At 41.1% G+C, this 27,009-nt stretch overlaps 1 protein-coding gene across 1 annotated transcript in view; it reads left to right on the forward strand.

Moving 5' to 3' along the window:
• The window catches only part of ltn1.L (listerin E3 ubiquitin protein ligase 1 L homeolog), a 61,194-nt gene that overhangs the window by 15,434 nt on the left and 18,751 nt on the right, over positions 1 to 27,009 (forward strand). The window contains exons 12-23 of the mRNA XM_018245959.2: positions 47 to 239; positions 1,732 to 1,971; positions 4,223 to 4,376; positions 6,195 to 6,345; positions 7,463 to 7,661; positions 9,849 to 10,011; positions 11,460 to 11,564; positions 13,371 to 13,513; positions 13,700 to 13,835; positions 18,203 to 18,356; positions 21,145 to 21,358; positions 26,019 to 26,253. Of these exons, the coding sequence (XP_018101448.1) occupies positions 47 to 239; positions 1,732 to 1,971; positions 4,223 to 4,376; positions 6,195 to 6,345; positions 7,463 to 7,661; positions 9,849 to 10,011; positions 11,460 to 11,564; positions 13,371 to 13,513; positions 13,700 to 13,835; positions 18,203 to 18,356; positions 21,145 to 21,358; positions 26,019 to 26,253 (2,087 nt within the window). The remainder of the gene's footprint in view (positions 1 to 46; positions 240 to 1,731; positions 1,972 to 4,222; positions 4,377 to 6,194; positions 6,346 to 7,462; positions 7,662 to 9,848; positions 10,012 to 11,459; positions 11,565 to 13,370; positions 13,514 to 13,699; positions 13,836 to 18,202; positions 18,357 to 21,144; positions 21,359 to 26,018; positions 26,254 to 27,009) is intronic.

The following is a 27,009-nucleotide window of genomic DNA, read 5'->3' on the forward strand; positions in this document are numbered from 1 at the left end:
GATATTAAATATACTGTTTATTTTCTTTGTCTTTCTTTTAAATCAGGCTTGCACAGACCCAGAGAAGTACTCTCTAGCTAGTGATTGGTTAAAAGGGGACGTTCTGGGAGAGAGACTGATCTGTTTGGCAAATGAACTGTGCACCAGTGGGTTGACCGATCAAGCGACCACGAGTGAGACATACTGTTCAAAGAAATGGGCTCTCTTGAGCCTGGTGTTATCAGAGCATGTTCACAATGGTAAGATGCCTTTGGATGTGGAATTTCAGTTGTGTTGTCTTTAACTTTTGGGGGGTTATGTAGAGTTGGTGGAAAACCTTATATTGAGTTAATCTGTCCCATATTCCTATTAAGCTAGTCTACATATTTTCAGTGGCCTCAACCCAGTCGTCTTGGGTGAGCTCAGGGATATTTACTTGCCATTTCGCCAGTGCTAGTTTAAATGGGGGGAACATAAGGGAGCATGTTACGATATAGCTTAGACACCAGTTTATTGGGTAGTTCCACTGACAGGGTTTCTTCTACTGCCAAATTAGTTCGGTTGGAGGAAAGGTTGCAGAATTGGGCTTTAAATATATGGCGGATTGAAAATATCTGAATAGTGGTACATTTGGTGTAGAGCATTTGGTCTGGAGTGCATCATGGGTAAGAAGGGTGTCACTTGTATGAGATCCCCATGGTATATAATTCCCTGTTTCGGCCAATAAAGAAAGTCTTCCAGGTTGCGGAGTTGGGTGAGGTAGGAATTACCCCATAAGGGGAAGTTCCGGGTAAATCTAACAGGGCCCTTTTCAAGATTTGAGACCAGGCTCTATGTGGAGTTGTAATGGTAGGTGGGAGGGTACCCATGTGTGCAAGCCTTCGATGAGGTAGGTTTTTGAGGCCTTTTAGTGATCCCACCATATTGGGGTTGTACGGGTCAGGGTGGTACCACCAGTGCAGGTAGTATAGCTGGGCTGCTAAGTAGTATAGATGAAAATTAGGCATGGCTAAGCCTCCATCTTCTTTTTCCTGCCGTCAATTTTACCCAGGCAATTCTAGGGTTTTTTTTGGTTCCAGATAAACGGGAGAACCAGGCTTTTTATCCTTTTGAAGAGAGACTGAGGAATATGCATTGGGGTGTTGTGTAAGTGATATAGGAATTTGGGGAGGTAGATCATCTTAATAGTTGTGTAGTCTGATCTTTCTATTGTACTCAGAAAGGTAGAATCACTGAGCATGTGGGGTGCTTTTTTGAACAAGGGGAATGCCAGTCAAAGGAAGGAGGTGACTGAATAGAATCACTTTATTAGTCATCTATAAAGTATTATGTCCATGATCAGGAAAGTAGAAGTGGTCATGTTTTATGTTCCCAGCTGAATGGCTAATTGTATGCAGTCCTGGGTTGTAATAGCTCTGGGCTATTCTTGTGTATATTCAAAGATTTTCTCATTTTAAATGAATAGGCAGAATATCATGGCCCTATGTCACTTCTTTGTTGGCCAGTGCCCTTACATGTGCCAATTAGAGTTATCTGCAAACTGGATCTTCCATTCTTGGTAGACTGATGTGATCCTCCTGATGGGCCTATAGAGGTGCTGATGGCCAGGCAGTAATGTCAACGTGCCCTATTGCATCACTGTGCATGACCACCTTTATATTAGAATACTAGGCTTCTGTTGCGTGTGAAAGTAGTAGACCCAACAATGCACTTGTGTTATGTGACCACAAAATATTCTCCTGTATTTTGCAGAATATATGATTGCTGATGCCTATGTTGAAAAAATAATTGATAAGCTCCATTCAGCTCTGATGAAGGCCCGAAACCTTTCCAAAGCTGGCCATCTTGAGCAGTCTGTGTCATTCATCTGTGATGTTGCCTCAAATTTCTTCAGCTCCATAAAGGGTTGCTTACAGATGCCTTCTGCTGAGGATCTGCTTCTCACCATCTTCCAGCTCTGTGCTCAGACCTCTGATACAAGCCACATGTCAGGTATGGGAAAGGCTATTCTGTATGTTTCTGTAGTTCAAGATGTCCACAGGGTATTCCTGCTGGATTGTGTAAGGGTGTAGTTAATAATAGATGGGGTGGGGCAGAGGGGCCTATGGCTTGAACCCCCTCTCCAGCTCCCCAAAACAAAACTGCAGGTAGTTTTCATCTTCCTCTGCAAATAGTTTGGGCCATAAAATAATGTACCTGCCAATACTTTAGGGATGTAACAGATTAACCTCTGAAGAAAAGGACATGGATAAGTAAACTTTTAGGATGTTATAGAGTGGCCTAATTCTAAGCAACTTTTCAATTGGTCTTCAGTATTTACTTTTTATAGTTGTTTTATTATTTGCCTTCTTCTTCTGACTTTTTCAGCTTTCAAGCGGGGGTCACTGACCCCATCTAAAAACAGATGCTCTGTAAGGCTACACGTTTATTGTTATTCTTACTTTTTGTTACACGTCTTTCTATTCAGGCCTCTCCTACTTGTATTCCAGTCTCTTATTTAAATCAATGTATGGGTTGTAGGGTGATTTGGAGCCTAGCAACCAGATTGCTGAAATTGCAAACTGGAGAGCTGCTGAATTAAAAGCTAAATAGCTCAAAATCCACAAATAATAAAAGATGAAAACAAATAGCAAATTGTCTCAGAATATCTCTCTCTACATCATACTAAAAGTTCACTCAAATGTGAACAACCCCCTTAACCTTTGCACCAGACCATATTTCTCTTTTTTTGTGACATAGATGTTTCTTAGACCATTTTTGGCCAGGATGACTAAATGGTAGAAGAAAGGGGCAAAACATATCTATCTTTAATTCCTGCTGCTGGGGAATAACAGATCTTCCACTGTTATTGTAGTAGTGGTTGAGCAACATATAAAAGGTGTAGTTTGAAAAAGTGGCATTGTATGCTGATGATGTGCTACTTTTTCTTGCGGGTGCTGGACCCTCACTACTGGCTGCACTGGAGGTACTTGAGAGATTTGGGGAGCTAAGTGGCCTATCGATTAATAAAAAATCAGTTTTATTTCATTTGAGGAACCTAGTTATTGCGGAAAGGAACCCCTCAACTCACCCTGGTGACTAAATTCCACTACCTGGGCATTAGATTCACGACTGACCCTTCATTGTATGAAGCTGAGAACATGGATGGAGTCCATCCTTTTTAGGTTTATAACTGCAATTCTACACTGGACTAAACTACCTCTGACTACTATATAGGATCAATCTATTTTAAATGCTATATTTACCCAGATTAGTGTACCCACTATGGAACTCACCAGTTTATAAAACCAGCCATTTTTTTAAGAAAATAAATAGTGAGCTAATTTCCTTTATATGGGCCAACAAATCCCCAAAACTATCGTGGCTTACTCTTTCCGCATCTAGGGTCAAAGGGGGCCTTGCTCTTTCCCACCTACAAAATTACTATTTTGTTTCCCAATTATCCTATATAGCAAATTGCTTTAATGCCCATAGCCCCTTTAAAGGAGAAGGAAAGCTACTGAAGCATTTTTTGCCAATAGATTAACCACAACAGTGCAAGCTGTAACACTATATTTATTCGGCAGAATGCTTTATCATACCTGAGTAAACAGCTCTAGAAACTCTGTTTGTTTAAGATAACAGCTGCCATATTAGCTAGGTGTGACATCACTTCCTGCCTGAGTCTCTCCCTGCTCACTCCTAGCTCTGCTCAGATTACAGCAGGGAGTGGAAAAGAGCAGCAAACTGAGCATGCTCAAGCCCTAGCCCTGGAGGTTTAAGCTGAAAACAGGAAGTCTGATACAGAAGCCCATGTGTACACAATAGAATTAAATAAATGCTGTGTTTCTTTTGACAGAGGACTCAGAGCAGCATTACTTTGAGGGTTTACTGGTGTATTTATAGAGACCTTTCTGATAAAGCTTACTTAATTTTAGCCTTTCCTTCTCCTGAAGTCTGATGGCAAAATAAATTAGGATGGTGCAAAATGTTTAATGCCACTTAGGATGTGCCACTGCTAAGTAGGGGTACCAAGGGGAACTGGCATTATAAGACCAAACTCCCCTAAATTCTTTTTCTATAAAGATACTTGGATTCTTAAGTGCCACACGGATCTGCAGGAGGGACCTGCAAGAAAGGAAGACCGGAATTCTTCACGAATCAAGAAAAACATTGTTGTGGTCTCCAGTACTTTGTTTTATGAAATATATTTTTTGTTCTGTAGCCGTGTAGTACTAAAAGGCTTTTATTGGATTTCCGCCAGAATCACTGCTGCTTAAGCTGAAGAATACTTGGCTGGCCGGCTTACATTCCCTTGTTTGCCAGTATAAGAACATGCCGCAGGGTAGCGATTTCCTGAAACGATCGGCACAATGGGTCAAGGATCAGATTCAAACGTCACACCTTCATGTGAAAAGGTAAGTATTATTGTGTTGCTCTTGTAAGGTCTGATTTATAGCACTTGTGTGTAAATGCCTGCTGATTTACTGTGCCGATGGAGCGGAACAAATGGATGTTTTACTTTGGAGGAGGAAGCAATATGGCCTTAGAGAATAACCTATGTACACTTGCTTCTCCATATAGTGCAATATAATCATGCGGGTCAACTAAGTCATCCTCAGTCTGGCCAGTCCTATACTGATAAGTCAACAGTTTCATTATTAACTTAACACAAGTTTTACCAGCCAATAATAAAGGCAAACATCAGGGAGTTTGAATCTTGGCAGCAAGTTGCAGCTAAACCTTAGTTTACCGAGTCCCTGAGTAAAAACGTACAGTGAAGCTGCAGAATTTGTTTGAAGTCTGTGTACGATATTCACTTACATATACAGGTATGGGATCATTTGCAGATCCGTATCTGCAAATCTGTTATCCAGAAAGCTCCAAATTATGGGATAGCTGTATCCCATTGGGGTAAATTTATCAAAGAGTGAAGTTCCGCTACTAGAGTGAAATTCCGCAGCTCAAAATTCATTTCTATGGGATTTTGAAAGGCACATTTATCAATGGGTGAAATTGAAAGTAAATACGCCTTTAAAAATCCCATAGAAATGAATGGAAAGTGGCGGAATTTCACTCTAGTGGCGGAACTTCACTATTAACTTCACTCTTTGATAAATATACCCCATAGACTCCATTTTGATTAAATAATTCAAACTTCAAAAATGATTTCCTTTTTCTTTGAAATGATCAAACAGTCGCTTGTCCCAACTAAGATATAATTAATCTTTATTGAAGGCAAAAACAGTCCTATTGGGTTTATTTAATGTTTACATCAGAAGTGCCCATGCTTTACTAATGCAAGGTCTACTTTTAGTAATCTGGTCCCATTATGATCTATGTCCATAATTGTATTGTTAGCATTCTGTTCCATGGAAAATATTACTTAAATATTGATTTATGAGAAAATATATTGTTTCCTTAACAGAATAAATATCTGAATAAAACAGGAGGGTGATTTAGACAAGCTGTTGGTTGACAGTGTCTGGAGATCTACTGATCAGCAGCTAAAGGTCTACTTGTAGATCCCGATCTATCTTTTGGGCAACCCTGGTTTACAAGATTTTTTTATTGTGGGGGGGGGGGGGGTAACCTCAGGTCCCGAGCATTCTGAATAACAGGTCCCAACATCCCTATACAGGTATGGGATCCCGTTATTCAGAAAGTTCCGAATTACAGAAAGGCTGCCTCCCATAGACTCCATTTTATCTAATTAATCCAAATTTCTAAAAATAATTTTTTTTCTTCTCTGTAATTAACCACTAGCTTGTACTTGATCCCAACTAAAATATAAATAATCTTTATTGGAGGCAAACCCAGTTACATGATTTTCTAGTAGATCTAAGGCATAAAGTATTAATTTATCCATTATTCAGATAGCCCCTGGTCCCAAGCATTTTGAATAATAGGTCCCATACATGTACATGTTTTGTTATCTCTAAATGATATTATTGGCACATAAATCAATGGTTTTTATTTTCTGACACTATTGGGGATATATAATAAAAGGCACTAAGTTTGCCCAGGAGTAGTAACCCATAGCAACACAATCAGCAGGTAGCATTTACTGGTTGCCTATTTAAAAACATTGGTTTCTATGGGTAACTGCTGCTGGGCAAACTTACGGCTTATTATTATATTTTTTTATATTATTATTATTATTTTATTATTTTTAGTAGTTTACTTGTGAAATATTGTTTTTACAGTATTTTGTTTTTTGCCATTTGCTTCTGTAGCCTTCAGTCTTTAATATGCACAGTGGATGATTTGTATGGTGCAGTCCTGGACTCAAGCCCGGCAGGATTCAGTCTCCTGGCAGAGCATACAGCTTCTATGATACCAAGCGTGGAGGCATGGCAGAAGATGTGGCAGGCCCTTTCTACCCAGGTACTATATGATGGCACAGGAGTAGTTCTTTGCTCTACCAGCAACATGCTTTTTACACTGAGCACTTAAACTTGTAACTGTATTGTTTGCTTGTTTTTATTTTTTTTTATTATTATTATTATCATTATTATTATTATTATTATTATTATTATTATTATTATAGATATAGGTATAAATAATAAATCTATAATAAATATATAGGGAAATTACGTGACTCAAACAAGGGAAAGTTGTGCTCACCAGTAATTTTTAAAAACCATTAAGCGGGGCTACAATGAGGCCGTGACTATAAAATTGCAAGCTGCCTCAGGCGGTGGAGGGGCCAGGATCGCCCCTGATACCATTATATAATTATACCTTTATCTATAGCCCCCCATCTGTTCCGGCCCTTTATTGCATGTAAAATCAACTCTTAATAAAATCACTGGATAAGGCTCATTGTGGGTTATGTAATAAAAGGCACTAAGTTTGCCTAGGAGCAGTAAGCCATAGCAACCAATAAGACATTTGCTTTTAAAGGAGAAGGAAACCTTGTAGAAAAAAAACCCTGTTCCCCCCTCCCTCCTCCCCCCAGGCTAACTGCCCCCCCCCCCAGGGAAATGCCCCATACTTTATACTTACCCCTCGTCGCAGATTCTGGCAGCATGCTTCACGGCATCCATCTTCCGGGTCCTTGGTAAGCTGACTGGGATATTGGAAATCTCCATCAATTTTGGCGCATGCGCAGTTGTCGAAAACCGGCAAACTGCTCCAACTGCTCATGCGCCCACATATTAATCTCTGTCAGCTTACCGAGGACCCGGAAGATGGATGCCGTGAAGTTCGCTGCCAGTATCTCCGATGATGGGCAAGTATAAAGTATGGGGCATTTCCCCCGGGGGGCAGTTAGCCTGGGGGGAGGGGTCTATGTGAAGTGGAGGGTTTTTTTTCTACAGGGTTTCCTTCTCCTTAAAACAGGTGACCAGTAAATGCTACCTGCTGATTGGTTGCTATGGCTTATTGCCCTTGGGCAAACTTAGTGCCTTTTATTACATATGATGGATTGTCCTATATTTCTTTGCAATGTTGAAACTCCGAGCCCCCCATGTCCTAACTCCAGTGCTCTATTCTGTTGCAGTGGTTAAGCAAGCCGCTCTTGGAAGGTCGATTAAGCATGAATATGGAAACATCTGGGACAGATCTTAAATCAATCCCCAAATCTTGGCTCCCCGGCCATCTCTGCACTGCCTCTTTATTAAGCAAAGTGGCCTTTCGATTGCTGGAGAAGGAGCAACCATTTAACGAGGAGGAAATCACAATGAAAATAAACATTACCGGTAAGCACATCTATGTTTTGTTGTTTCGTTTGGGAAAGGGCAGTCATTCTTGCTTTATAATATGGCTGTTAACATTTGCCCTTGAGCAAACACAAGTAACTGTTCCATATTTCCTTGGCTTCCTCTCTTTCCTCTCTTTCTTTTTTTCCTTCAATATTATTATTTTTATTTATTTCCCCCCCCCCCGCATCTTGGAAGCTCCTTTTGTCAAACTTTGGGGCTGCCAAGATTTCATCGCAACGCTAGGACAGAACGACTTATGTTTATATTAAAGCCAATTAGTGTCCATTAATTGGCCAGCTGGAACATTCTGGGAACATTGTGGATTGTTCCACCCACACTCTTAACTAGAAACCTTTCCAATCAACATACTCCCCGGCTCACTTAGTGGGTGTAATGGAATGGCACACTATGGATTTTAGGAATCTTGGTAAGGTCACTGGTCATAGAGATCATCTATCAATATTTAATTCGACGTTCCTCCTCTTTTTCCCCACTTTTTTATGTTATATTTAAAGCTTTTTTTCTTTAATTATTATTATTATTGCATCTGTATTTATGCTGTTTGTGCCACCTGAACAGCAACTAAAGCCCCAGCCTAAATTTTCTCTGTGTTTTATGTCAGATCATATGGCTGCTGTTTACTTTACAAACTACAGCATCCCCATGTAGTGTGGGACTGGCCTCTTGCTCTGGGGGAACAAAGATATAGTAGGGCAAGGGCAAGTAAAGTGCCTATTAAATGGGTGGTTCACCTTTAAGTCAAAGGGATACTGTCATGGGGCAGCTGGGAAACTGACTTTATGTCAGACAATATGTCAGATTTCCAAATTAATTATAAAAAAATCTGTGCAGAATTCTGCTAGAGCGGCACTATTAACTGATGTGTTTTGAAAAAAAACATGTTTTCTCATGACATTGCTTTCTTCTTCTGACTCTTTCTAGCATTCAAAAGGGGGTCCCTGACCCCATCCTAAAAGCAAATGCTCTGTAAGGCTCCAAATGTATTGTTATTGCTACTTTTTATTACTCCTCTTTCTATTCAGGCCTTCTTCCATTCATATGCCAGTCTCTTATTCAAATCAATGCATGGTTGCTAGGTTGATTTGGACCACAGCAACCATATTTCTGAAATTGCAAACTGGAGAGCTACTGAATAAAAACTAAATAAAAACCATAAAAAATGAAAACCAATTGCAAATTGTCTCAGAATATCACTCTGTCATACTAGAAGTTTATTTAAAGGAGAAGTAAAGCCTAACTAAAGAAGTAGCTACATGATGTTTTGGGCTTCTGTACCAGCCAAAGGCAACCACATCCCTTTAGCAGTAAAGATCTGTGTCTCCAAAGATCCCCAGTAGCTCCCCATTTTCTTTTCTGCTGATTCACTACACATGCTCTGAGCTGCTGTCACTTACTGAGCTTAGGGACCCACTCACAATATACAGTACACATAGAATAGAAATGTCACAATATAAGGCTGATTAGTAATTAATACAGATAATTACTACATGGCAGCACAGAAACCAGTGCAATTAGCATCAGAATTTAATAATCAGCCCTGTAGCATCAGCTTATATTACAGACCAACCTCATATTCTGCTGGATAATTAGTGACGAGCCCTAAGTTTAGCTTCTCAACAGCTGCTCAGAGCCCACTGAGCATGTGAGTGTCACAGACACTTTCCAAGATGGTGACCCCCTGTGACAAGTTTGAAGTCCTGAATCATTGCTGCTATTGACGAGCTGAAACTTTAGGCTGGTGCAATAAGTTCAGTATATAAAATATTACATTTTTGATCATATTCATTTTTAGGGTTTAGTTCTCCTTTTAAGGTGAACATCCCCTTTAACTATAAATATATTTAGGGAACTTATTTTTTGTGGTTTTATCCATCACCTGCAGGTTTATGTTTGGTTACTAACAACCTGCATTCAAGCCAGACTTACTTTAGCATGGACTACTTCTTCCTAGGCTAAATGTGTGCCCATAAATGCATGTTCTAGGGCGCTATATGTATCACTGTGTACACATGTATTTGCTTATTTCATGGGCTGGAGTGATGGAGGGCCAGTACATTCAAGTACAAATACAAACAGTAGCCATTTTGCTTAGACACGGCAGCAGGTTTAAGTGGGGTACATACTTACTGGAGTAAGTAAGTGTTAAATCTTGTTCTTTATCAGTTGCAGAAATGCTGTATTCCTTGCAGTGGTGTGAGGAGCTGGAGAATCCCCCCGCGATTATTGTGGAGTGTTGTGAAATGCTTTACTCACTGGGTGTCTCCCATGAGAAGATACTGGACCTCAGTGTACGGCTTCCTGGACTCGTGGAAGTCCTGTATAACAGGTCAGTATGAGCAGTTCTTTCACCCATTATATGGCAGTTAGGGAGGAACTCCACGATGCGGCTCAAGCTGACACGTCGCCATGTGACAAAACACATGCGACGTGTCCGATTTCCTGCAGATACAGGAAGTGAAGGAGAATTTATCCGACTGCCAGATGAAAACGCTGCACGCTGTGTTTTCATCCGACTGGCAGATAAATGTAGTTCTGCCCTGCGATTTCTCCTTCACTTCTTGTAGCTTCAGGATATCCGACACGTCGCATGTGTTTCGTCGCATGGAGACGTGTCGGCTCGAGCCGTACCGTGGAGTTCCTCCCTAAAAGGACCAAGTTAAAGATATATGGAAGAGAAGGAAAGAAAATAGGAAGACACAGCCCCTTAAATAAATCACAGACAAACATTTCAAATGCAAACTTGTGTTGGCCACAGCTTTATTAATACAAACAAACCTACCAGTCATGAAGTAGGCTACTCCCCATATTGGTTACTACAGATCCAGCACAGATGATCCCATTCAGCCTCTTTAGTTTAATGTACCTTCATGCTATATCCCTTATTTACATTTAATTTATTACTTAACTCCCACCTACCTACTCAGAGAACGACACATTAACAACAATGTTTTTATAGTTTATGTGAGGTGTTACAATACTGTTAAAAATGCTATTTTGTGTCTTGTTTTTAAACTTTTGGACATTCATTGATGGGTTGTATAAATGTGGCGTTTTAGTTTATTAATGGGTATGTATTTAAAATTGATAGGTGTATATGTTTTAAATGGTCGCTTTAGTATGACATCATTGATTAGGGGGCTGTTTTCCCGCCATTAAGTGGATGTAAGGCATGTACATTGTATATTTGGCACTTTGAGAAAGGCCTTGGGTTTGGCCAAAACGTCAGCCTTTAGTTCTGCAAACTGCAGGGTTGCATTCAAATACTTTCCACCAGCACTATATAGCCAAGGGATGGGAGGGGGGAGCCAATTAACCAATCATGACTTACACTATATATTTTAAACATTTTTAAAATGTACGTATTGGGAGCTTGGGTCCATGGCTGTGAGACCAATAAGGAGCTTTCTGCTGCCTGTAGCTTGTCCTTTATTTTTACAGGCAAGTTTTATATCATCTAGGGACTTCAATAATGGATAATTATTTTGTTTTTACCCTTACTGCTGCCTACCCTCTAGAATCAAAAGGGTTTGGTTTAAAAAGACGGGACAATTCTGTATGAAGGAGACTCTCCCCTTGGCAGTGTCTTGGGCTTACAGTTATGGAGGAGTCTACTTAATAGGGATTTCTAACCCAGGCGCAGGAGCTGTGGTCTTTTAATTCTGGCATCGTATTCTTCATTATATTGGTCCTATTGACTGGACAGTGGGGCATATCTCCCCTTAAATAGTTACATGTGTGTGTGAAATAATTGCTATTGATCTATTTCTTTTCTAGGTCCAAGGAAGATGGCTTACTTTGGTCCTTAACTGCTAACAGATTTATCCATAAAAGAGGCACGGGGCACCAGGAAATTCTGCCATTAATCGAAGACACAGAAAAGTTTGTGTTATTGGCTTTTATTTTAGCTGTAATATTTCTTCCGACAATATTTTCCCATATATATATATATATATATATATATATATATATATATATATATATATATATATATATATATATATATATATATATATATATATATATATGTAGTTTATCTTATTTCTAGTCAACCTTGTTCCTCTTGAGCGTATGTCTTATCAGTTACTCAGATCTTGTCCTTCAATATGGAACACTCGTTCTTCCATGTTCTTTCACGTGTGGCTTAAAACAAACCCCTTGCCCTAAAGGGTCAGTATAAACCCCTTTTTCAACATTAGTTAAAGAGGTTGTTCACCTTTGAAATTACTTTTAGTTAGGGATCGACCGGATCCACTATTTTGGATTCGGCCGAACCCCGAATCCTTCGCAAAAGCTTCGGCCGAATACTGAACCAAATCTGAATCCTAATTTGCATATGCAAATTAGGGGTGGGAAGGGGAAAACATTTTTTACTTCATTGTTTTGTGACAAAAAGTCACGCGACCCCCCAATTTGCATATGCAAATTAGAATTTGGATTCGGTTCAGCCGGGCAAGAGGATATGGCCGAATTCGAATCCTGCTGGAAAAGGCTGAATACTGTCCAAATCCTGGATTCGGTGCATCCCTACTTTTAGTATGATGTAGAGAGTGATATTCTGAGACAATTTGCAATTGGTTTTCATTTTTTATTATTGAAGGGTTTTGAGTTATTTAGCTTTTTATTCAGCAGCTCTTCAATTTGCATTTCAAGCAATCTGGTAACTAGGGTCCAAATGACCCTAGCAACCATGCATTGATTTGAATAAGAGACTGGAATATGAATAGGAGATTCCTGAATAGAAGGATCAGTAATAAAAAATAACAAAACATTTGTAGCCTTACAGAGCATTTGTTTTTTTAGAAGGGAGTCAGTGATGCCCAATTGAAACCTGCACAGGCAAATAACTATAAAACTATAAAAAATAAACCAATTGAAAAGTTGCTTAAAATTGGCCGTTCTATAACATAATAAAAGTTATCTTAAAGGCGAACCACCCCTTTAAATGAATAGGACTTATTCATTCATTCATATGGTTTTGGTTATTTCTTGCACTAAACAGGGCAAAATCTGAAAAGTTTATAGTCTACTGCAAAGCCCTCTGTATAAACAAACCCCTTCCCACAGCTGCAGCCTGTTGAGCTATGAAATAAGGAGCAGCTCATTATACAGAGGGCTTCTTAGTGGACTGCTGAGTTGTGTGAATTCTTCTTGTACAACCAGAAATTAGTATATGACTTAAAGGGAAAACGTGAAAATTGAATGATCCTATATATCTTATAGGGGGGCTTCCTTTCCTAGCAGATGTATTAGCGCTCACTCAAATAACTGATTCCAGTACAAACAAAATCCAACAAAATAACTGCCTTTAGCACAAATTCTGCATGTAGAGAGACATGATGTGTGGTGATTTTAATAGAGTGACCTCTAATGCATCTTCTAGGCAGAATGAGCACTCTATAAGATATATTGGATCATTCATCTGACACCCAACTCCTGAATGAAGAGAAACAGATGCTGAGAGAGGGATAGTGAACATAAACTTGATTATTTCAGAAACTGTACTGAATTTTTAATTGATTGTATTTAGAAAGTTTCTTATTTCAGTATGCTGAAGCTTATATTAATATTTCATTTTCACAATTTTCCCCTTTAACTTTCAGATTTTTCCTTTATTGTCTTCGAAGTGGTCATGTCTTTAGCTCTTGGCCCATTGAATTACTGTGTGTTCCTCCTTTCTTTAAATAGATATTTCCCTGTGACACAAGGCAACTTGCACACCATTCAGAGCTTGGCTTCCTTCATGTGCAAAGAGGAAAAGGAAGAACTTGTTGTTCAGTGCACTGCCCGACTCATGACTTGCACTGCCTCCGCTGTGTCCTGCACAGATGGTCAGTGAAAGCAGTAAAAGTGTTGCATAAAATATATTCGTTGCTTTTCACGGGTTACACCTAACGTAAATGTTTGTTTATTGCACAAAGTCACAGTAACTCCATCGTATCTCTGCTGTGCTAGCTGTTGCAATTGACTTTCAGCCATAATAATGAATTACTTCTTCTCTTGCTGTTTATTATTAGGAGGATTTGGTTACCTTGCAATAATCAACTCCTGCTTAGGATCCGATTCAGATGTGTGCCAGGAAATCTTCCCCGGAGTTCTAAAAGTAATAGTATCATGGAAAAATGAACTGGAAGACATATTTCTCTTTAGCAGGTAGGTGCTTGCAGTGGCCAATAAAACATCCATTTATATTTTAGTTCTTTTTAAAGGGATGCTTTACCTTAAAGTTAACTTTTAGTATATTATAGAATGGCCAATTTTCAATTGGTCTTTTATTTCTTATAGTTTTTCAATTATTTCCGGCCTTCTGATTCTTTCCAGCATTTAAAGGAAAACTATACCCTCAAAAGCAACAGTTTATATCATATTATGTGACATATTAAAGAATCTTACCAAACTGGAATATATATTTAAGTAAATATTGGCTTTTACATCTCTTGCCTTGAACCACCATTTTGTGATGGTCTGTGTGCTGCCTCAGAGATCACCTGACCAGAAATGCTGCAGCTCTAACTGTAACAGGAAGAAGTGTGGAAGCAAAAGACAGAACTCTGTCTTTTAATTGGCTCATGTGACCCAACATGTATGGTTTGTTTGTGTGCACCGTGAATCCTGCTTCTGTTTGCTTTTTGAGTACGTCTTGCTTTGTAGGTTGTCACACATAAGCTGGCCGCAGACGCAAAGATCCGATCGTACCAATCAATGTACAATTGGACTTTCCCATCTCCCGACCCGCCACTAACCATTCAGATCAAAGTCTTACTATTCCAACCAAATAAAGTAGTTAAAGAACAGATCAGCCGATGTTCTGCCCCTGACAGCAATTGTACGATAGACAAAGCTGGTGACAGTCTCCCACTGAAAATCATAAAATTGGCAATACACACAGCGACCGATCTTCGCCGGACGAAAAATGTCGGGACTCTCCACACACGTTCCGAAAATCGTACGAATCCTCGATTCGTACGATGAGATCTTTGCGTCTATGGCCAGCTTTAATTGGCATCAGTGAAGTTCAAGGATGGTTTAAAGCCCAGGTCGTCTAGCACAAAAATAGTATGGATGCTTAAAGGGGTTGTTCACCTTCCAACACTTTTTCCAGAGAGGCTGCTGAGGAATGTATCGACAAAATGTTAACGGTTCCGAATCTGCTCCTGGATCACTGAGCTGCCAGACTCAAACATCAGAGGCAGGGACATTAAACTTTAAACTTAGATTTTGGAAAAACGGTAAAAAAATAAAAGATGGAAATTAATTAGAAAAAGTCTTATTTCTGGGGAACAGTCTAAAAACGATTGAACTTAAAAAGTGTTTGGAAGGTGAACAACCAACCCCTTTAAAGGGAATCTATCATGAAAATGTAATCTAAGCTTCATCCCACTGAAATAAGACACTTTCTAAATATAAGTAATTAAAAATTCTGTACCGTTTAAGAAATAATTAAGTTACTCTTCATTACCTCACTCTCCACAACCTGTCACTCTTCATGCTGAAGTCTGGGTCCGATTTTGATTGACAGGTAGGGCTAATACGTCTTTAGGGGGGTCTCCCATTCTTAGCAGAATAACTCAAACAACCTACTTCAGCACAAATAAATGGTAACAAAATAACAGTCTCTGGCAAACACTTTGCACGCAGACATTTCCATCAGAGCCGGTTATTTTCAAAAAGTGAGCACTTAGGTTAAGGGTGCACCCCCCCCCCCCCCAAAGGATGTATTAGACTTAACTGTCAATCAAAAACTCACTCTGCCTACTGTATGAAGACCGAATGAAGAGAGACATGTTGCTCGGAGGGTGGAGAGTGAAGGGTAACCGAATTTTTAATTGATCATACTTAGAAAGTTTCCTATTCCAGCAAGATAAAGCTTATATAAATTTTCATTTTGGCAACAGATCCCCTAAGGACATAGCACCCCAATGCTAAAGATAGTGTCCCCTTTACCAGTTCATTTTCTCTTGCTTCCTTGCCTGCTTACTGCCCTGCTCAGGACTGCTGCTGCTGTGTGCTCTACCTGTGCTGGGCTGGGTAGCAGACACTAGGCCATTAAAGGAATTGTTCATTATAAAAATAAAAACTGACTTAAAGGAAAACTATACCCCCCAAACAATGTAGGTCTCTATAAAAAGATATTGCATAAAACAGCTCATATGTAAAATCCTGCTTCATGTAAATAAACCATTTTCATAATAATATACTTTTCTAGTAGTATGTGCCATTGGGTAATCATAAATAGAAAATTGCCATTTTAAAAAATAAGGGCCGCCCCCTGGGATCGTAGGATTCACTGTGCACTCAAACATACCAACAAACTATACATTAGGTCACATGAGCCAATTAACAGACAGAGTTGTGTCTTTTGCTTCCTCACTTCTTCCTGTTACAGTTAGAGTTGTAGTATTTCTGGTCAGGTGATCTCTGAGGCAGCACAGATAGAGTCACCAAATGGTGGTTCAAGGCAAGAGATGTAAAAGGGCAATATTTACTTAAATATATATTCCAGTTTGGTAAGATTCTTTAATATGCCACTTAATATGATATGAACTATCTGTTGCTTAAGTGTTCATTTTGGGGGTATAGTTTTCCTTTAATAAATAGGCTGTGCAAAATCAAAAATGTTTCTAATATATTTAATTAGACAAATATGTAATGTATAAAGGCTGGAGTGACTGGATGTGTAACATAATAGCCAGAACACTGCTTTTCAACTCTCTTGGTTTCCACTGATTGGTTACTGGGCAATCAGTGACTTGAGAGGGGGCCACATGGGTCATAATGAATCTGACCTGCTGCTAAGGATCAATGGCAAACTCAGTTATGTCCCATGTGGCCCCCCTTCAAGTCGATGACTAACTCAGCGTTAGAGAGCTGAAAAGCAGGAGTAGTGTTCTGTTCTGTTACTTATCCAGTCACTCCAGCCTTTATACATTACATTTTTTCTAACTATATTAGAAACATTTTTTGGTTTGCACAGCCTATCTATTTACCCAGTTTTTATTTTTATACTGAACTGTTCCTTTAAAGGAGAAGTAAGGCTTGCAGCACTTGGGGTGCCAAATGTTAGGCACACCCAAGTGCTTGTATTGACTTACCTGAAACCCTGGGCCGGTGCTCCTATCAGCAGAAAACTGCACCGGCCCAGAGTTATACCAGTGAGCACCACGGATCGATCTTCTTCTGTCTTCCTCTTTCATTTGTGGGAAAGCCGAACTTTAACTAAAAAGTCGGCTATTTCGTTCAACTGTGCATGCGTCTGCCCTTTGAAATTTGAAGAAAGAAGAAGCCGGAAGAGGATCGCTCCGTGGTGCTCCCTGGTATAACCCCAGGCCGGTGCAGTTTTATGCTGATAAGAGCACTGGCCCGGGGTTTCAGGTAAGAATCTACAATCATTTGGGGGTGTCTAACATTTGGCAACCCCAAGTGCTTCAAGCCTTTCCTTCTCCTTTAAGATCTGGAAGCTGGGAGATCAATAACCTTAGAATACATAGGGGCAGATTCACTAAGGGTCGAATTTCGAAGTTAAAAATACTTCGAAATTCGACCCTCGAATTGAAATCCTTCGACTTCGAACATCGAAGTCGAAGGATTTAGCGCTAAACGTTCGTTCGATCGAAGGATTTTTCGTTCGATCGAACGATTAAATCCTTCGAATCGAACGATTCGAAGGATTTTAATCCAACGATCGAAGGAAAATCCTTCGATCAAAAAAAGGTTAGCAAACCTATGGGGACCTTCCCCATAGGTTAACATTGACTTCGGTAGGTTTTATCTGCCGAAGTAGGGGGTCGAAGTTTTTTTTAAAGGGAAAGTACTTCGACTATCGAATGGTCGAATAGTCGAACGATTTTTCGTTCGAAACGTTCGAATCGAAGTCGAAGGTCGTAGTCGAAGGTCGAAGTAGCCCATTCGATGGTCGAAGTACCCAAAAAATACTTCGAAATTCAAAGTATTTTTCATTCGAATCCTTCACTCGAGCTTAGTGAATGGGCCCATAGAGTTGCTAAAAGTACAAAGCATTTCAGCGGTTCTATGCCATGGAAAAACCAAAAGATCTTCAGCTTCAGTAGTCCTTTCATATCCTTTGAAACCCCTTCTAAAGAGACTCAGACTGACCTGGACCACTCTAGTGCGTTCCAGTGTCTTCCGCCATTTTTGTGATGGGCTAATCAAATTTACGTTAAACTACAACCCTCAGAACCCCTGAATACCTTTAGATAACAGTTGGGTGATGGGCATTGATGATCCACTACACCTGAAGGTTTGTGGGTTGAATATGCCTGTTTTAGATTAGAAAGCACGGTCCTGTGTTTGCATGTGGTTTGCTATTTACATATTTAAGGCACCAGGCTGAGGAACAAGCTGCTGCTTTATAATTAAAAGAACAGTTAATAGTACATAACAGCGTCAGGAGTGTTTGTACTTAGAGGTACTGTTTGTAAGGCCTAGAATTTTGAAAGTTTCCATATGCTTTATGCACCTTTAGGGCTCATTCACACGTTTTGCTCCTTCTCTTTTGACAGTAATTTGCAGGAATCCAGCCAGAGCCTGATTGGCCTCAATGTGGAAATGATCAGGTTTCTTTCTCGTCTTCTAAAATATTTGGCATCTCCTGTGTCATCTTTGGTGGACGTCGATTGGGACTTTGTAATGTGTTCCATGCTGGCTTGGCTCGAGGTGAGGCGACAAATAGTTGCTGAATTCCTTTAAACTGCTGAGCTGGAATGTGACTGGGATATTTAATTTTTTTTTTAAGGTTTATTTCATTTGAAGTTCTAGCCACGGCATTTATTCTTATCAGTTCGTAGAACTTAATATTCTTTTGTTGTGCGGTATCATGCATAAAGTGGTGGTTCACCCTTAAGTCAACTTTTAGTGTGCTATAAGAATTTTTTTTTTTTTTTTTTTTTTAAAGGTTTTTAATTATTTGCCTTCTTCCCTGCTTTCATATGGGGGTCACTGACCCCATCTAAAAAAACAAATGCTCTGTAAGGCTACGAATGGATTGTTATTGTTTAGGGATGCACCGAATCCACTATTTTGGATTCGGCCGAACTCCTGAAAGATTCAGTCGAATCCCCAACCAAATGCTTATTTGCATATGCAAATTAGAAATGAGAAGGGGGAACTTTTTTTACTTCCTTGTTTTGTGACAAAAAGTCATGCAATTTCCCTCCCCGTCCCTAATTTGCATATGCAATTTAGGATTTGGATATGCAAATCTAGGATTTGGTCCGGGACTCTGCCAGGATTCGGCCGAATCTTTGTGCCCGGTCAACCCAAATCCGAATCCTAATTTGCATTTGCCTAAATTAGGATTCGGATTTGGTTTGACCGGGCAGAAAGATTCGGCAGAATCCTGGCCGAGTCCCTGACCAAATCCTGGATTCAATGCATCCCTATTATTGTTACTTATTAATACTCCTCTTTCTATTCAGGCCTCTCCTATTCATATTCCAGTATCTTATTCAAATCAATGCATGGTTGCTAGGGGAATATGGACCCTAGCAAACTGGAGAGCTGCTGAATAAAAAGCTAAATAACTGAAAAACACACATAATAAAAAATGAAAACCAACTGCAAACTTTCTCAGAATATCACTCTCTACATTATACTAAAAGTTAATTTAAAGGCGAACAACCCCTGTTCTTCTGTATCATTCTTAACAGGACACTGTCAAGTTCTTCCAATGCTCCTTCTACTAATCAACAGGGTGCATCTACAGATTAGAAACATGAGTAATAAAAAGTAGCAATAACAATAAAAGTGTAGCCTTACAGAGCATTTGTTTTTTTAGATGGGGTCAGTGACCCCCATTTCAAAGCTGGAAAGGGTCAGAAGAAGAAGTAGGCGAATAATTCAAAAATGATAAAATATTAATAATGAAGACCAATTGAAAAGTTGCTTAAAACTGGACATTTTATAATATACTAAAAGTTAACGTGAAGGTGAACCACCCCTTTAAATGTCTTTCAGTTTTCTTTCATTCAAAGGCAAATTCAAACCGTGATAAAAAAAAATCCCTCCCCCGTTACCCAGGGTAGACCCTCCTCTCTCCTCCCCCACAGCCTACCTGCCCCCCCCCGGGCAAATGCCCCTAATTTTTTACTCACCCCTCCGTGCAGATTCTGGCCTCGGAGTTCACGGCAGCCATCTTCTTCTTCTCCGGTAATCTTTATGTTTTGATGGCATTTTCGGCACATGTGCAGTTGTAGTAAATTTCCGGTCCGAAAAACATGCGACGAAATGTCCGAAAGCTTTTTGAAAATTTTTGTGACTTTCGGCACATGTGCAGTGGTTTGGGACTGGAAATTTACACCAACTGCGCATGCACAGAAACTTCCGAAAAAGGCAGAAAAACGAAGATGGCTACCGTAAACTCCCGTGGCCAGAATCTGCACGAAGGAGTGAGTAAAGAATTAGGGGCATTTGTCTGGGAGGGCAGGTAGGCTGATGAGGAGGAGGGAGGGGGGTCTACCCAGGGTAGGGGGGGGAGGGTTTTTTTAATTACAGGTTGAATTCTCTTTTAAAGCACGGACAACCTATAGCATAGGGCTACATATGCATTCCTCTTTTTTGGACACAAGTAAACTGGCAGCTGTCTGACATATTACTTGGTGCTATACATCGTTCACATCAGTCCTTGTCCCAGTGGAGCTTACGATCTAATGTCCCTACACTATTTACTCGCACTATGGTCTGTTACATCAGGAGCCAGTTAACCTGCCTGTACCTGTTTGGAGTGTGGTAGGAAAATGAAGAGTACCAGGAGGAGACTTGTGCAAGCAGAGGGACAACATAGAAATAGCCATGAATCTCTACAACATTGTACAGAAATAATTTCTGTCTGATTTAATTTTTCCCTAGTTTCATTCTGCGTGGCATGCAGATAAACTGGCACTCCACATGAGGGCACTGTTGCTATTTGTATGATACACTGTCTGTAAATTTCACCCCATCCTTTTTAGCTGCAGCTATCCATACACCTGCCTGTAAATCATGAGTAACGTGTCGGTGTGTATATGTGTGTGGGTGTATGTTTGTAGGGAGAGAAGGCTCTGCACTAATCAGGACTTGACAGAAACATTTAAACCTTAATGCATAGGTTCAGCATTTCATTTACTATGCATTGTTCCAGTAAGTCAACAAGAATCGTTTAATGGTTTTGTGCAGATAGTATAATGAAAACAAGCATCTGATAGGTTGCTATGGGTTACTGGATCTTGTGCAGATTTTACCCATTCCCAGTCTCCTTGAAAGAGCACATATATCTTGTCGGTGGCCCTTTGTTGGAGAGTTATAACTAGCAAGCCTCAGTATTAGTAGCTGCAAGGCAAAAACATCTAATGGCTGTCAGATGGGACATTGCTGTTGTTTATTTCTTATTCTAAAGGATCAATATGATCTCTGCCTCCATGTTTCATTTAACTTATTGTATTAATACTGCATTTATGTCTTTTTCCAGAGTGCATGTGAAAGCTCCGCTGCCTATCATATTCCTCTTGTTCGATTGTTTGCCTGCGCAAGCTGTGACTTGGCCACAGAAATCTCTCACTATTTCCAGTCTGCCGCCATGAGCACTACAGCGAGTCTTCCTGCCAACCTTATCTCTGAGTGGATTGAGTTCTTCTCTGAAGGAATTCACATGCTAATGTTGCCCATGTTGGTGAGAATGGCAGGTAATTACAGAGTAACCGTTAGATTTTCTTATGGAAATTATATGATACTAGGGAGAGATGGTGCCTATAGTAACAGTGGATAATAGTCTCTGGGAAGGGAGTGTGACTGTGGGATAGCAGGTATAGTAGGGAGAGATGGTGCCTATAGTAACAGTGGATAATAGTCTCTGGGAAGGGAGTGTGACTGTGGGATAGCAGGTATAGTAGGGAGAGATGGTGCCTATAGTAACAGTGGATAATAGTCTCTGGGAAGGGAGTGTGACTGTGGGATAGCAGGTATAGTAGGGAGAGATGGTGCCTATAGTAACAGTGGATAATAGTCTCTGGGAAGGGAGTGTGACTGTGGGATAGCAGGTATAGTAGGGAGAGATGGTGCCTATAGTAACAGTGGATAATAGTCTCTGGGAAGGGAGTGTGACTGTGGGATAGCAGGTATAGTAGGGAGAGATGGTGCCTATAGTAACAGTGGATAATAGTCTCTGGGAAGGGAGTGTGACTGTGGGATAGCAGGTATAGTAGGGAGAGATGGTGCCTATAGTAACAGTGGATAATAGTCTCTGGGAAGGGAGTGTGACTGTGGGATAGCAGGTATAGTAGGGAGAGATGGTGCCTATAGTAACAGTGGATAATAGTCTCTGGGAAGGGAGTGTGACTGTGGGATAGCAGGTATAGTAGGGAGAGATGGTGCCTATAGTAACAGTGGATAATAGTCTCTGGGAAGGGAGTGTGACTGTGGGATAGCAGGTATAGTAGGGAGAGATGGTGCCTATAGTAACAGTGGATAATAGTCTCTGGGAAGGGAGTGTGACTGTGGGATAGCAGGTATAGTAGGGAGAGATGGTGCCTATAGTAACAGTGGATAATAGTCTCTGGGAAGGGAGTGTGACTGTGGGATAGCAGGTATAGTAAGGAGAGATGGTGCCTATAGTAACAGTGGATAATAGTCTCTGGGAAGGGAGTGTGACTGTGGGATAGCAGGTATAGTAGGGAGAGATGGTGCCTATAGTAACAGTGGGATAATAGTCTCTGGGAAGGGAGTGTGACTGTGGGATAGCAGGTATAGTAGGGAGAGATGGTACCTATAGTAACAGTGGGATAATAGTCTCTGGGAAGGGAGTGTGACTGTGGGATAGCAGGTATAGTAGGGAGAGATGGTGCCTATAGTAACAGTGGATAATAGTCTCTGGGAAGGGAGTGTGACTGTGGGATAGCAGGTATAGTAGGGAGAGATGGTGCCTATAGTAACAGTGGGATAATAGTCTCTGGGAAGGGAGTGTGACTGTGGGATAGCAGGTATAGTAGGGAGAGATGGTGCCTATAGTAACACTGGATAATAGTCTCTGGGAAGGGAGTGTGGCTGTGGGATAACAGGTATAGTAGTGAGAGATGTTGCCTATAGTAACAGTGGATAATAGTCTCTGGGAATGGGCTGTGGGATAGCAGGTATAGTAGGGAGAGATGGTGCCTATAGTAACAGTGGAATAATAGTCTCTGGGAAGGGAGTGTGACTGTGGGATAGCAGGTATAGTAGGGAGAGATGGTGCCTATAGTAACAGTGGATAATAGTCTCTGGGAATGGGCTGTGGGATAGCAGGTATAGTAGGGAGAGATGGTGCCTATAGTAACAGTGGAATAATATTCTATTGACTTTGGGATAGCAGGTATAGTAGGGAGAGATGGTACCTATAGTAACAGTGGGATAATAGTCTCTGGGAAGGGAGTGTGACTGTGGGATAGCAGGTATAGTAGGGAGAGATGGTGCCTATAGTAACAGTGGATAATAGTCTCTGGGAAGGGAGTGTGACTGTGGGATAGCAGGTATAGTAAGGAGAGATGGTGCCTATAGTAACAGTGGATAATAGTCTCTGGGAAGGGAGTGTGACTGTGGGATAGCAGGTATAGTAGGGAGAGATGGTGCCTATAGTAACAGTGGGATAATAGTCTCTGGGAATGGAGTGTGACTGTGGGATAGCAGGTATAGTAGGGAGAGATGGTACCTATAGTAACAGTGGGATAATAGTCTCTGGGAAGGGAGTGTGACTGTGGGATAGCAGGTATAGTAGGGAGAGATGGTGCCTATAGTAACAGTGGATAATAGTCTCTGGGAAGGGAGTGTGACTGTGGGATAGCAGGTATAGTAGGGAGAGATGGTGCCTATAGTAACAGTGGGATAATAGTCTCTGGGAAGGGAGTGTGACTGTGGGATAGCAGGTATAGTAGGGAGAGATGGTGCCTATAGTAACAGTGGATAATAGTCTCTGGGAAGGGAGTGTGGCTGTGGGATAGCAGATATAGTAGGGAGAGATGGTGCCTATAGTAACAGTGGATAATAGTCTCTGGGAAGGGAGTGTGGCTGTGGGATAGCAGATATAGAAGGGAGAGATGGTGCCTATAGTAACAGTGGATAATAGTCATCTGGGAAGGGAGTGTGACTGTGGGATAGCAGGTATAGTAGGGAGAGATGGTGTCTATAGTAACAGTGGATAATAGTCTCTGGGAAGGGAGTGTGACTGTGGGATAGCAGGTATAGTAGGCAGAGATGGTGCCTATAGTAACAGTGGATAATAGTCTCTGGGAAGGGAGTGTGACTTTGGGATAGCAGGTATAGTAGGGAGAGATGGTACCTATAGTAACAGTGGGATAATAGTCTCTGGGAAGGGAGTGTGACTGTGGGATAGCAGGTATAGTAGGGAGAGATGGTGCCTATAGTAACAGTGGATAATAGTCTCTGGGAAGGGAGTGTGACTGTGGGATAGCAGGTATAGTAAGGAGAGATGGTGCCTATAGTAACAGTGGATAATAGTCTCTGGGAAGGGAGTGTGACTGTGGGATAGCAGGTATAGTAGGGAGAGATGGTACCTATAGTAACAGTGGGATAATAGTCTCTGGGAAGGGAGTGTGACTGTGGGATAGCAGGTATAGTAGGGAGAGATGGTGCCTATAGTAACAGTGGATAATAGTCTCTGGGAAGGGAGTGTGACTGTGGGATAGCAGGTATAGTAGGGAGAGATGGTGCCTATAGTAACAGTGGGATAATAGTCTCTGGGAAGGGAGTGTGACTGTGGGATAGCAGGTATAGTAGGGAGAGATGGTGCCTATAGTAACAGTGGATAATAGTCTCTGGGAAGGGAGTGTGGCTGTGGGATAGCAGATATAGTAGGGAGAGATGGTGCCTATAGTAACAGTGGATAATAGTCTCTGGGAAGGGAGTGTGGCTGTGGGATAGCAGATATAGAAGGGAGAGATGGTGCCTATAGTAACAGTGGATAATAGTCATCTGGGAAGGGAGTGTGACTGTGGGATAGCAGGTATAGTAGGGAGAGATGGTGTCTATAGTAACAGTGGATAATAGTCTCTGGGAAGGGAGTGTGACTGTGGGATAGCAGGTATAGTAGGCAGAGATGGTGCCTATAGTAACAGTGGATAATAGTCTCTGGGAAGGGAGTGTGACTTTGGGATAGCAGGTATAGTAGGGAGAGATGGTACCTATAGTAACAGTGGGATAATAGTCTCTGGGAAGGGAGTGTGACTGTGGGATAGCAGGTATAGTAGGGAGAGATGGTGCCTATAGTAACAGTGGATAATAGTCTCTGGGAAGGGAGTGTGACTGTGGGATAGCAGGTATAGTAAGGAGAGATGGTGCCTATAGTAACAGTGGATAATAGTCTCTGGGAAGGGAGTGTGACTGTGGGATAGCAGGTATAGTAGGGAGAGATGGTGCCTATAGTAACAGTGGGATAATAGTCTCTGGGAAGGGAGTGTGACTGTGGGATAGCAGGTATAGTAGGGAGAGATGGTACCTATAGTAACAGTGGGATAATAGTCTCTGGGAAGGGAGTGTGACTGTGGGATAGCAGGTATAGTAGGGAGAGATGGTGCCTATAGTAACAGTGGATAATAGTCTCTGGGAAGGGAGTGTGACTGGGATAGCAGGTATAGTAAGGAGAGATGGTGCCTATAGTAACAGTGGATAATAGTCTCTGGGAAGGGAGTGTGACTGTGGGATAGCAGGTATAGTAGGGAGAGATGGTGCCTATAGTAACAGTGGGATAATAGTCTCTGGGAAGGGAGTGTGACTGTGGGATAGCAGGTATAGTAGGGAGAGATGGTGCCTATAGTAACAGTGGATAATAGTCTCTGGGAAGGGAGTGTGACTGTGGGATAGCAGGTATAGTAGGGAGAGATGGTACCTATAGTAACAGTGGATAATAGTCTCTGGGAAGGGAGTGTGACTGTGGGATAGCAGGTATAGTAGGGAGAGATGGTGCCTATAGTAACAGTGGATAATAGTCTCTGGGAAGGGAGTGTGACTGGGATATCAGGTATAGTAGGGAGAGATGGTGCCTAAAAACAAGTGTTCAAGAAAGTATTGTCATGGCTTAGAATAAGCCTTTTCTGCTTCATATTTTCGTGGTAAGTAAACAAATGGAAACGTTTTTATTTTTTACATTTCCTTTTCAAAGATGTGTAGAATAGAGCATTGCCTCTGTTCACCTTCTTTCATTCATGTAAGCCGGCAGCAAAACTGTATTTGATTTCCAGCAACACGGCTTACCTAATGTAAATATCTAATGTAATGTCACACCAGAAATCTATAGACTCAAAGAGAATGACTTTGGAATTCCTGCAAAATTTTCCCTGTCGGTCTTTCCTCCCGCAGAAGAGTACAAGGCTTCAGAGACTTCCCACATGAGCTGTGTGCTGCAGTCACTGGGTAGAACGCTCGGTTACATTTCAAAGGAGCAGCTGTTGAACCACAAGCTTCCTGCCAAGTTTGTCGCTGGACAGAAGACCAACCTTACTGACAGGCTGCAAAGCTTGCTAAACACTCTGGCTCCCCTCCTGCTTTATAGAGAGAGATCCGTGCAAATCACAGTTTATCATCTGCTGGATAAGTAAGCGCAGACATGTCTCTGTTTGGCACAGCATTCACAAGTACTCTCTCTTACATTGCCTTTAAAGGAGAAGGAAAGGCTAAAATTAGGGATGCATCGAATCCACTATTTTGGATTCGGCTGAACCCCCGAATCCGTCTTGAAAGATTCGGCCGAATACCAAACCGAAACCTAAATTGCATATGCAAATTACGGGTGTGAAGGGGAAAACATTTTTTACTTTTGTGACAAAAAGTTATGTGATTTCCCTCCCCATCCCTAATTTGCATATGCAAATTTGTATTCAGGTCGGCCAGGCAGAAGGATTTGACCGAATTCGAATCCTGCTGAAAAAGGCCGAATCCTGAATTCGGTGCATCTTTAGCTAAAATTAAGTAAGCTTTATCAGAAAGGTCTGTATAAATACACCAGTAAACCTAAAGTAATGCTGCTCTGAGTCCTCTGTCAAAAGAAACACCACATTTATTTAATTCTATTGTGTACTCATGGACTTCTGTATCAAACTTCCTGTTTTCAGCTTAAACCTCCAGGGCTAGGGCTTGAGCATGCTCAGTTTGCTGCTCTCCCTTTTCCCCCCTCCCTCCTCCTCTCCCTGCTGTAATCTGAGCCCAGAGCTATGAGTGAGCATGGAGAGACTCAGGCAGGAAGTGATGTCACACCAAGCTAATATGGCAGCTGCTATCTTAAACAAACAGAGAGCTTTTAGAGCTGTTTACTCAGGTATGGTAAAGCATTCTGCAGAATAAATATAGTGTT

Source organism: Xenopus laevis, chromosome 2L (assembly GCF_017654675.1).
Source record: "Xenopus laevis strain J_2021 chromosome 2L, Xenopus_laevis_v10.1, whole genome shotgun sequence".
NCBI lineage: Eukaryota > Metazoa > Chordata > Amphibia > Anura > Pipidae > Xenopus > Xenopus laevis.